The sequence below is a fragment of the Rousettus aegyptiacus genome, unplaced genomic scaffold (assembly GCF_014176215.1).
Source record: "Rousettus aegyptiacus isolate mRouAeg1 unplaced genomic scaffold, mRouAeg1.p scaffold_m13_p_3, whole genome shotgun sequence".
Lineage (NCBI taxonomy): Eukaryota > Metazoa > Chordata > Mammalia > Chiroptera > Pteropodidae > Rousettus > Rousettus aegyptiacus.
The window spans coordinates 79,763,953-79,776,699 of record NW_023416306.1 but is presented as its reverse complement, the minus strand read 5'-3'; the positions used below and the strand labels follow the sequence as shown (position 1 = coordinate 79,776,699).

The 12,747-nt window shown below is 33.5% G+C and overlaps 1 protein-coding gene across 3 annotated transcripts in view; it reads left to right on the top strand.

Moving 5' to 3' along the window:
• The window catches only part of LOC107502051 (centromere protein P), a 197,229-nt gene that overhangs the window by 34,050 nt on the left and 150,432 nt on the right, over positions 1–12,747 (top strand). For all 3 annotated transcript variants that reach the window (XM_016128847.2, XM_016128848.2, XM_036218314.1), the window contains exon 5: positions 11,461–11,557. In XM_016128847.2, coding sequence (XP_015984333.2) covers positions 11,461–11,557 — 97 coding nt within the window. The remainder of the gene's footprint in view (positions 1–11,460; positions 11,558–12,747) is intronic.

Below are 12,747 nucleotides of genomic sequence, written 5' to 3'. Positions count from 1 at the left end.
TGGGCCTGCTTTGAATATCCAGTTAAATGTCTAAATTTAAGAAGTTGCTTCATTTCTTACCGTTGCTCTGAGAATTTTTATATACTCTGCATATAAATTCTTTGTCGTATATCCAATTTCCAAATATTTCCTCCCATTCTGTAGCTTGCCTTTTCTTTTTCTTAATGGTATCTTTCAAAGAACAAAGTTTTTTGATTTTAAGAATTTCTCATGTTTTTGGTATAACGTCTTGAGAACTTTTAGCCTAATCTCAGGTCATGAAGATTTTCTTCAAAAATTTTAGAAATTTTTATAATTTTATATTTTACATTTAGATCTATGATTTATTTACATTTAATATAATTGATGTGTTCAGAGTGAGGTATATGCCTTTTCTGGATTATTTGAATACTTTCCGATATTCCATTTTAAGTTGATTTTTGCTATATCTCTTACATATATAAAATGTGTGTATATATATAATTTCTAGTTGCTATAGAGATTAGAATTAGTCTTCTTTTAGTCTATTAGAATTAATATTTCGCCACTTCATATAGAATATAGAAACCTTATACTAAATAGATCCCTTTACTTTCATCTTTTCATATAGTTTTCATGTGTTCTACATACATTGAAACACTGATCAGATGATGTTATAAATCTGATTTTCTGCCTTTTTACATGTTTTAAGGAATTTAGAAGAAATAAAGTCTGATACATTTATGCAGATTTTTACTATTTTGGTTGTTCTTTGTTCATTTCTGATATTTCAGGTTTTTCTGTGATATCATTTTCTTTTCAGTCGAAGAACTTTCTTTAGTATTTCTTTTTGAGTAGATTCACTTGGACAAATTTTTTTAGTTTTCATTTATCTGAGACTGTCATTATTAAACTTTTGTTCCTGAAAGATATTTTCACTAGATATTGAATTCTGGATTAACAGGTCTTTTCATTCCGTATTTTAAAAATGTTATTTCACTTCCTTCTGGCCTCCATGGTTTCTGTTGAGGAATCTACCTTCTTTGAATTCATGTTTCCCTATATGAAATATGTCTATTTTTCTCCGATTTCAAGATAATTTCTTTTTCTTTTATTTTTTAATTTGATTATGATGTGTTTAGGCATGGATTTCTTTGTGTTTATCCTCTCTGGGACTACTTGAGGTTCTTGAATATATGTCTTTTTACCAAATTTGGAGTTATTCAGTATTTCCTTGAAAAAAATTTTTTTTCCTCAGTACTTTTTCTCCTTTGCTTCTGGGTCTCTGATGACATAAATGTAAAACCTTTTTGTATTGTTCCACATATTCTTGAGTCTCTGTTCGTTTTTTTCAATCATTTTCTTTTTATTCAAATTGGATGATTTCTGTGTAATCATTACCACAATCAGGATATTGAGCAGTTCCATCAACACAGAAAGAAATCTCTCACATTGTCCCTTACAGTCACACCCTCCCCCTACTCTTAACGCCTGGCAAAACCTGCTGTGATCTTCATCACTAGAGTTTTTGCCTTTTTCAAAATGTCAAATAAATGAAATCACAGTGTGTAACCTTTTGAGACTGCCTTCTTTACTTAGTATTCCTTTGAGATTCATCCATCTTTTCCCTTCTGAGTAGTATTCATTGTATGAATACTAGTTTATCCATTTGCCCATTGGAAAACATTTGGGGTATTACCAGTTTTGTTGATTACAAGTAGAGCTGCTATAAACATTCATTAGAGGTTTTTGTGTGTATATAAGTTTTCCTTTTCTAGGGTAATTAGTTAGAAGTGGGAAGTGTGATAACGATATGTTTAAATTTATAATAAACTGCCAACTTTACTAGAGCAACCACACCATTTTACATTCCCACCAGCGATGTGTGAGAGTGACTGGTAATATTTTAGTGAATTAACTTCTGGTGTTCAGCTGGTTTTAGACCTAATATTCCTAGGAATTTTTGAAATTAAAGTTTAGATTTTTTATTCTAAATTTCTCTTCGTTTTCCTTTGTCCTTGAGAAAGAGGCATTTAAGGTTATTTTACTTTTCTGACTACTCCAGCATTTTGTGAAATAAATCTATGACATCTGTTTTATATTTAGTGAAGTTTGGACTGTGCTTGGGAAAAATAAATAAGTTACAATCACTCTTATAGCTATATGACACACAATTTCTTTCTATAATGGGAAACTACATATGCTATAATAGAGTACCTTTTATGGAGATGTAAATGGGGTTCATGGAATTGTGACTTAACTCCACTTTCAAATAAAGTTCTTTTTTAAAATTTATGTAATGGAACAGTCTGTTTCTCTTTCTCTCTTTCAGTGTCTGTAGTGTGTGTTTGTATTTTGGCCTTGTAGTTTTGAAGATTTTTTTTCTTGGCTCACTCCCTCATCACATGATCATGAACTTATTTCTAGCTATCTTGGTTGATAGAGATGAAAATATTATGTCACTTTGACCTGTAAACTCTAATGAAGTAACTGCTGCTCTTTATAGGCTTATGTTCTCTGAGAGTAATTTTTTTACTCAGAAGTTAAAAAGGTATTTGTAATAGATATCCGAGTAAGTTTTAACACTTAATCTCGTGTTTCCTGTAAAATATATGTTTATGTACCTGTCTTTTAATGCAACTGCTCTTATTCATTGTTTTCTTTGCTTCCTCTTTGGTCATTTGTTCCTCTGTTCCCATTTCCTTCTTTCTTTTGGATTATTTAAATATTTTTTTAGTATTCCATTTTAATTTATCTACTGACTTTTGGGCCGTATGTGTTTGTAATTTTTTTTAATTGGCTACTAGAAGCATTGCAGCATACATAACCTAACTTTTAATAGTCTACTTAGGTTTAATACTTTACCACTGTAAGTACTGTCTGAAAGACTTAAAATCATGAGGATCCCTTTCCCTCCCTGCTTCACATTACAGTTTTCATATGAATTACATTCATATGTATGGATTGAAAACCCAATCAGACAATGTTATACTTTTTACCCTTTTTTTTAAATTAACATCTACAGCATCTGGTATTCCCAGGTGGTCTCCCATCCAAGTACTAACTAGGCCCGACCCTGCTTAGCTTCTGAGATAATTTTTACTTTTGACTATTATACATAGTTTAACAAACTTAAGAGAAGATTAATAGTTTGTTATATTTATCCAGATTTTTACTATTTCTGTTGCTTTTCCCTCATGGAACCTTTTTAGAACATTGCATATATCATGGCTCTGTTCTCCTAAATACATTGTGCATTTATAAGAATAGAAATATTCCTTTATATATTCATAGTGCCATGATCGACTTTATAAATTGACATCAATATAATACTTTTATTTAATTTGCCATACATATTCCAATTTTGGTAGTTCATCTAATGCTTACCTTTATTACATTATTATTTTTTTACTTGTAGTACATGATCCAGTCTAGGGTCAAGTATTGTACTTATTTGTCATGTCTATAGATTCCTTTATTCTGGAACAATTTCAGAGCCTTTTTTTTTGCCTTTTATGACTTTGCCATTTTTAAAAAATATAGTTCTTCCTCCTCTCCTGCCACCCACATCCAATAGAATGTTCTTTATATTGTCTTTGATCTTTTCTTAGAACCAATTGCTACTATGTATATGGTAAAATACCGTATAGGTGATGTTTTGTTTTTTCCAAATATCTGTCCCTCATAGGTGATTTTAACTTTGATCATTCAGTCAAACCATTGCCTCATTCTCCATTGTATTATCACTGTTATCGTTTTTTTCCTTCCTTACAACTAATAGGCAGCCTGTAGGTAGACAATTTATGACCATACAGATACCACTCTTCATTATAATTTTTGCCTAGATTTAGCATCCTCTGATGATTGTTTGATTTTTTTCAACTCTCGTACTTCCTCTACATTTCTCAATAGGCATTATGCCTTGTGCTTAAGAAATAAGTCTCTCTTCTCCCCTATGAATGTGTGTATATATGTACATATCTCTTTATTATGGATATAGTTTTATTCATATTTTCATCAGTGACTTATAATTTCTTACTCTTCTAATTTATTTTGGTGCTTAAATTATCTCAGACTTGATCAGTGAGAAACCCTTCAAGTTGGCTCCTGAATTTGTGTGGGATTTTCTCATTGTATTTTTGAGTACTTCCTTATATTCTGGAATTAAAAGGTTTCCCAGGCTCAAGCAATACCTCTCCTATCCCAAAATGTAAATTTAAAAATAAATACGTGTTGAAAGCATATTATATACTTTGTACTGTATTAATCTTTAAGAATATAATGATGAACAAGATAAATATTTTCTGATTTCATGAAACTGACAAACTAGGAATGAGCAGAACCAGTAATGTTTAGTAAATGATGAGATAATGCTATGGGGATGTAGTGCATACCTACTATATGGCAAGATTTGTTGTAGGTGCTTAATATGTAGAAGTGAACAACACAAAACATCTCTGCCCTCATAAACTTGTTTTCTAGTATGGGAAACAATAAATAAAACCGATATAAAGTAAGTAATATATAGATAAATGTTATGAGGAAAATAAAGTAGGATGGGAGATAGGGAATGCACAGGGTGAAGGAGAGGTATCCATTTTTATTTTGTAATTTTTCAATTATAGTTGACATAAATAAATATTAGTTTCAGGTGTACAATGTAGATTAGACATTTATATAATTCAAAAAGTGGTCACCTTGATAAGTCTTGGCGCCATACATAGTTATTACAGTATTACTGACTATATTGCCTATGCTGTACTTTACATCTCCGTGACTATTTAAGAAATTTGTATTTCTTAATTCCTTCACCTTTTTCACCCAGCTCCCAATGCCCCCCGCCATCTAGCACCATCAGTTTATTCTTTGTATCTATGAGTTTCTGTTTTGCTTATTTATTTTGTTTTTAGATGCCACATATAAGTGAAATCATATGGTATTTGCTTTTCTCTGTCTGACTTATTGCACTTAGCATAATGACCTCTGTTTGATAAAGGATTAATATCCAAAATATATAAGAAACTTAACATGAAAAAAAAATCAATTAAAAAATGGGCAGAGGAAATGAGTAGACATTTCTCCAAAGAGGAATACAAATGACTAGCAGACATATGAAAAGATGCTTGACAACACTAATCCTCACAGAAATGCAAATCAAGACCACAAAGAGATATCGCATCACACCTGTCATAATGGATCTTATCAAAAAAATCAACAAAGAACACCTCTTGGCAAGGATGTAGAGAAAAAAGAACCCTCATGCACTGTCAGTGGAGCAACAAATTCACACAGCCACTATGGAAAACAGTATGGAGGTCTCTCAAAAAATTAAAAATGGAACAACCATTTGACAAAGCAATTCCACTTCTGAGTATTTACCTGATAAAATCCAAAACACTAATTCAGGAAGATATATGCAACCCTATATTCATTGCAGCATTATTTACAATAGCCAAGATATGGAAACAGCCTTTGGATAGACGGTTAGATAAAAAAGATGTGGTACATACATACAATGAAATATTACTTGGCCATAAATAAAAATGAAATCTTGCTATTTACAACAACATGTAACCTTTTGAGACTGCCTTCTTTACTTAGTATTCCTTTGAGATTCATCCATCTTTTCCCTTCTGAGTAGTATTCATTGTATGAATACTAGTTTATCCATTTGCCCATTGGAAAACATTTGGGGTATTACCAGTTTTGTTGATTACAAGTAGAGCTGCTATAAACATTCATTAGAGGTTTTTGTGTGTATATAAGTTTTCCTTTTCTAGGGTAATTAGTCAGAAGTGGGAAGTGTGATAACGATATGTTTAAATTTATAATAAACTGCCAACTTTACTAGAGCAACCACACCATTTTACATTCCCACCAGCGATGTGTGAGAGTGACTGGTAATATTTTAGTGAATTAACTTCTGGTGTTCAGCTGGTTTTAGACCTAATATTCCTAGTCTCTCTTTAATGTACCCAGTTGGTTATCAACTCTAGGAACTTTCTAAAAATGTATCACATTGTAGCTTATGTAATAATCAGTATGTATATTTTATCTTTAGTATAATTTAGAAATAGGTGTTAAGGATGGTGTACTTTCATATATCATATTGCATTCATTTTTTTTTTAAACTAATGACCGAATTAGGAAAGATATTTGATTTAAGTGAAGGTCTTTCTTCATCTGCAAAATGAAGGAATTGGATAAAATTATTTGCAAGGTTCTGCCCATTCTGAAAGTTTATATGTTTACGAATCAAAATATTTTTGAGAAATAATGGCGCTTATTGGATTTGTAATAATAGAGCTGTTAAAAGAACATCTAAGAGTGAGGTCTCTCTTTTACAACATAGAGTGATTGTCAGTATTTTGGGAATACTTCTCAGCAAAACTGGATCTACAAACAATGTTCCTATGGGACACTCACATGGAATTACTTCATTTTACAGATTGCTTATTGTTTGGAATTACTGTGGCACGGATTCCTAAACTTCTTCACTAAGTATGCATGCCCACCTCTATTTACTAATCTAGTTACAAAAATTCCTCAAGAATGAATTCTATGTGCCAGATAATTTCTTTAATTGTTTTTAAAAAGGTAATCTTTTTGGGAAAAAAAAAAAAGCACAGAAATGTATAAAAAGCTATACTGGAAGGGATTTGAGAGGAAACTTCCTCTCATTAATCAATATATGGGTAAGCTGAATGTTAAACACACATGCACATTTTTTATATGTCTGAGTTTATTTTAAGGACATCTTCTAAGAATCACATTTCAATTAATTCCTGTACTGACTTCCACAAGTACCCTCGTGGAGCTATCATTCTAAGTTCTAATAAGCTCACTGAGATTAGCTACAAAGTGGATTCGGAGGGTTATTTATTTGATGATCAAGTTAGTCTCTTTCATAGAAATATATGATTACCGTGAAGACCAGTTTTGTGGAGAAAATAAACCTCACCACTACTGTTTATTGTGGGGTCATTTTTGTGCTATCTGCAGGAACCAACAACTTATGTTTGACATAACATCTATATTCATATGTACTCAATGGCTAATAAAGAATAAATGTATGGGAGCCTATTTTAATAGATGTCATATTATTTATTGATTAAGGCCAGCAGACCAAGAGATGATTGCCATTGAAAGGTTAGTTTGTTACTCACAGTCTCAGGAGGAGGGGCAGACAGTGCCACTGTGGGCCACAAGGAGAAACATTGGAATAAGTCAGGAGGCAGAGGAAGAAGGGGAAACTAGGCAAGAGCCTTTATTGTGGTTTCTGAGGGAAGTAACAGATGAGGCAGTGTGAACAGGCTTTGGCCTGGCTAATGTGAATAATTTCAGGAGGCTCTGGGGTATAGGGACTCTCCTTAGTTGTCTGGTTCCTGGCCTTAGGGTGATTAGGACAGATGGATAGTGGCCAGAGTTGGAGAGCCTGATAAAGGAAGCTTTTGGGGCGCAGGTTCTGGACTGGTTGGATGACATTTGAAAAGCACACTTAGGAGTGAGTTGTTTACTATCTCAGAATTGGTTAACCTTGGGAGGGACAGTTCTTTCAGAGTCATCAAGGCCCCAGATGTCAAAGCATCAGAATACAGAAAATAAAAGACATGGTCAATACAGAGCCTTCTTTGATTTTATTTTATTTTATTTTTTATTCCAAGGCATAGACAACAGTGAAACTAGCAGAGTAAGGGAGTTCCTTTGAAGATTCTCTTCTCCATAAACACGACAAAAAAACTGGCCAAAACTACAAGAATTAGATTTTTCAGAATTCTAGAAATAAACCAAATGCTTGTAGCAATCAGGGAGCATTTATTCAGGAAAAACAGCAGAATCTTTGAAAGAAGAGTGAGCTTTGTGGCTTTTTAAATGCCCTGTTCTCAGCTCTCCCTTACTAGCTTTGAGGTAGCCTTGATTACCTAAAGCCTGTAATCACCAGAAGATGCAGAATAGGTTCAGACTTATTCAAAGCCTCATTGTTAGGATTATGCAGTTTTTTTTGGTTCCCTGAAAGATCTCATTTACAAGACTATATTTGACCTGACTCAGAACTCATCCGGTGTGAAAGTCTTTTCACTAGGAGCATTTGTTGAAGATATTTGGAGGCAATTTTTAAACTTCATGGTTGCCTGAGGTAGTGATTAAAAGCTGCAGCAATTAATAGGGTAGCCAAAAAGCTTAAAAAGAAAAGCTGGAGTAGGGGATTGCCATAGGGACTCTGAAAAGCCCTAACATATTCCTGGGTATCTAGAAGGTCCTGCTTATCTGTTGGGTTGTGTCCATGCCCAGGGTTATGTGCATGCTCAGGAAAGACCTGAGATGGCCCTAAGTTGTTGCTACTAGCTAATCATGAGGCTTTTTAAAAGCAGAAAGTGAGGGGTAAGGTAGTTTCAGTTACCTTGCTGAGTATTGAAGACATACCCTAGGTACACAAAGAGCCCCTTGGCAAAGACTGGGAGACCTGGGTTCCAGGTGTTTAAGTAAATCTTTGTTCAAATATTAGCTAACTGAGCAGAGACTTCAGTAGTTCAATACAATAAGGAATACAGACTACAGATTATTTCAGAAAAGTCATTAAACAAACAAAAAGAACAAAAAACAAACCCCAGGGAGAGGGAGGAGGCAATCTGATTTTGAGAATTGCCATACTATATTATTATAATGTTCAGTTTGCAACAAAAATAACAAGACAGACAAAACACAAAAGAAACAAAAAAAGTATGGCTCATACACAGGAAAAAAGCAATCAGTCAATAAAAACAGTTTCTGAGATGCACAGACACTGGACTTATGAGACAAAGACTTTAAATAAGCTATTTTAAATATGCTCAATGAGCTAAAAGAAACCATGTGAATGATGATGTCTCTGGGAACAAATGTCTTTATATATTTTTTTAATATGAGAATGTCTTTATTTTACTTTCATTCCTAAAGTAGATTTTCTCTGAATTTAGAGTTCTAGTTTGACAGTTCGTGTCTGTCAGCACTAGAAAAACGTGCCACTTGCTTCTGACTTCTGTGGTCTTTTGGTGAGAAATACACAGTCATTCTAATCATTGTTCCCTTGTTTATAATCCTTCATTTCTCTCTGCCTGCTTTCAAATACTTTTGAGAAGTTTAGTCATCATTTGTCTGATCTTAGACATCTTTATGAATCTGTAGGTACATTTCGTAGTCCAATTTGGAAAGTATTCAATCTTTATTTCTTCAAACGTTTTTTTCCCTTCTTCTGAATTGATGACATGAAGTTTAAACTTTTTGTTATTCTTTCACAACTCCCTAAGGATCCCTCCCTCTTTTAAAGTAATTATTAATAAGGAAGTATCTATTTCTGTCATTTTACTATTCGTTTTCCGTAGTCATATCTTTTTTATTCTTCCATTACTGCCTTCTTTATTGTTTTATTGATTTTTGTAGTATACCATTTTGATTCCCTTTTCATTTCCTTATCTGTGTAATTTTTTTTATTAGTGATTAACTGGAAGATTACAATTAAGATCTTAAATTTCAAACAATCTATTTTGAATTAACATCAAATAATATGCAAAAACTATTTCCTTATATCTCTGTCCTTCTCTTTTTATATTGTTATTATCACAGATTAGATCTTTATACATAGTGTACTCATTAACGTAGATTTGAAATGATTACTTTATACATTAGTCTTTTCAATCACATAGGAGAAAAAGGGGCTATAAATAAATGCAATAATACTGTCTTTGTTATTTATCCTGTAACCAGTGTTCTTTTTTTCTCCATGAAACATTGAGTTACTGTCTAGTATTCTTTCATTTTAGCCTGAAAGATATTTCCCTTTAGCATTCTTGTAGGTCAGGTATATTAGTAATGAACTCCCTTAGCTTTTTGATATCAGAGAATGTCTCAATTTCTCCTTCTTTCTTGAAGGATAGTTTTGCCAGATGTAAAATTATTGGTTGATTATTTGCACATTAAATGTCATCTCTGTACATTCTGGCCTCTATGGTTTTTTTATGGCAAATTAACTATTGCCATTCCTTGTGGAATGAGTCACTTCACTCTGAAAATTCTGTTAGGTATTGACAGTTTGAGTATAATGTGTCTTGGTGTGGATCTCTCTTGAGTTTATCCTTCTTATAGTTTGTGAGCTTCTTAGATTTGTATAATTTTTCATCTAGTTTGGAGAAGATTTGACCATTATTTCTTGAAATATGCTTTTAGCTCCTTTTTCTCTCAGCTTTTTCTCTGTGACTTCCATTATGTGTAGGTTGGTATACCTGATAGTGTCCCAGATGTTTCTTGGGGTCTATTTGTTTTTCTTCATTCTTTTTTCTTCTTGCTACTTAGACTGGATAATTTCTTTGTACCTATATTCATTTTTGCTGATTGTTCAGCCTGTTCAAATCTGCTTTTGAATTTTTGATTTTCTTTATAATACTCCTTGGTTCTAAGATTATTTGTTTCTTTTTTATAATTTCTCTCTCATTGACATTCTCCGTTGCACATATTGTTCTCAGTTTGGGATATGTTAATTCAGTCCTGACACTGCCTGGATTTAGCACAGACCTACAGGTTGAGGGCAGAGTCCTCCACAAGACTGTCCCATTTCGGATGTCACCCACAAGTCTTAGGGCCCACCTGCACTTCTGACTTACTTGGCTATAATTTGAGTGTCCTCACAACCTCTTCAGATTTGGTAATTTGCTCAGACCCAAGAGAACTCACTGAAAGTGCTCTGCTGAAAATTATAGTTTTATTGTAAAAGACATAACTCTGAAACAGCCAAATGGAAGCAATGAATAGGCCAAGGTCTGGGATGGGGGCATGAGGAGGAATGTGGAGCTTTTCTGCACTTCCTTGTGGAATCCATGTACATCAGCCTCTCAGCACATCAATGTTTTTACCAAGCAGGAAGCTCCACTGAGCTGTGCTGTCCAGATTGTTAATAGAGGTTTCTTTACAAAGGGATCTTTGATTAAAGTATTGCCCATGTAATTGAGCTCTTTCCTCCCTACCCCCTTTACTGGATGTCTGGTTGGTCCAAAGTTCCAATCTCTTTAATGAAGTGGTTGGTCTTTCTGGTGACAAGCCCCTACCTGGAGGCTTTCTAGGGACTAATGTGAGTCACTATTAACGTAATAACAAAGGCACTCTCATCACTCAGGTGTTTTAAGGGTTTTTGAAGCTCTGTGCCAGCAACTGGAGACAAAGAGAAGATATATTCTTTATTGTACCATAGTCACCAAATAAGATTTCAAAGAGAACGTTGCATCTGAATGGTGTCTGGAAAGAGAGGTAGGATTTAAACATTTGGAGATGAAAAAGAGGATATTCAGGCTGAGAAAGTAGCTTCAGCAAACAGGGCACATACTCAAAAGTACAGAGTTCAGTATGTAGAAATATATCAAATATTTTTTTAGCTTTATTAAAGGAATATAAAAAGCAATAATAAGAAGTAAAGCCAGATTGGAGCTCTCATTTAATGATATTTATTAATCATAGAATATTTTATTCCTACAGAGCAGAAGAAAGAAGAGATCTGTTTATGTTTTTCCGAAGCCTACACTTTTTTGTGGAGTGGTGTGAATATCGTAAGCGCACATTTAAACATTTCAAGGTAGAGTCCAAAGTCTTTAAATTTAAACATATATGAAAAACTGGAGCTCATGTTAATTTGGGGTTTTAATGTAACATTCTTTCCTTAAAGTTTTTAAACAATAGAAAACATCTTAATTGGCTTTCTGAATTTGTGGTTATTTGGAAGAAATGAAGGAGGAATTCTTCAGTACAAATCAGTGAATCTTATATAATTGACTATCTTGAAAGAAGTATAGTTATATTTGTATTGAATTTTTAACACACATTTTGAAAAATTAATCTATCAAGGGTATTTAAAATGATAAATGTTAATAAAAAATATAGTCATAGCAGGCTTAACACAAAGCAGTTTAATCTTTACTTCCTGAGCCAGACTCTATATTTCAAGCTTAATTATCATATATTTCAAGTTTAAAAACTGAAGCCCATTTCTTGTAAAGTAATGCTTCTTAAGTCTGAAACTAATGCATTCAAAGACTCCTTTTTATTCCCTTTGTTTTGTGGAATAACTAGAATTACGTTTGACTGCATTGAAATCCCTCAGGTCCTACTAAGTTGGATAGCATCAAATTATTGACAACAGTAATCCACACAAAAACTAGTTCTGAAAGATTTAACATAAATGACATCTCACAGTTCAGGTTTCTTTGAAAGCCTAATTGAGTCATGACTATTGTTTTTATGACTGGTATTAAATCTCCTTTATTTTAGACTTCTTTTTCTTTTGCTTCCTCTTATTATTATTTACATTCTATTTGTGTGAGCTAATAAAATCTGCTAGGCATAGGGTTTTCTTTAGAATGAAACATGCCAGTCAGTACCTGTCCTGTACCTGTACCTATACTATGGTCCCTTGAGAAGTTCTCATGATTCTGTTGTTTGCTTGCAGGTGCTCTTGCACCAGAACAAACCTAGCTCTGCTTCACAGATGATTGAGGAATATGCTGGCGTTTATGGTTATAAACCACCTAATATGGTTGTTTACTTATACATTTGAATGAATTGTGAGAAATATGAGTGCTAGTCCCATTTCCAAAGCCAGTTCGCCTTCAAGTGCTTTTAGGGCAGGTATAGAAGAATAATTGGTGTGTTTTTCCTATAGAGCGGAGGTTCCCAAACCCCTGAGCCACAGACTGGTGCTAGTGGTATTAGTCTGTAGCCTGTTAAGAGCTGGGCCACACAGCAGGAGGTGAGCAATAGACGAGGGAG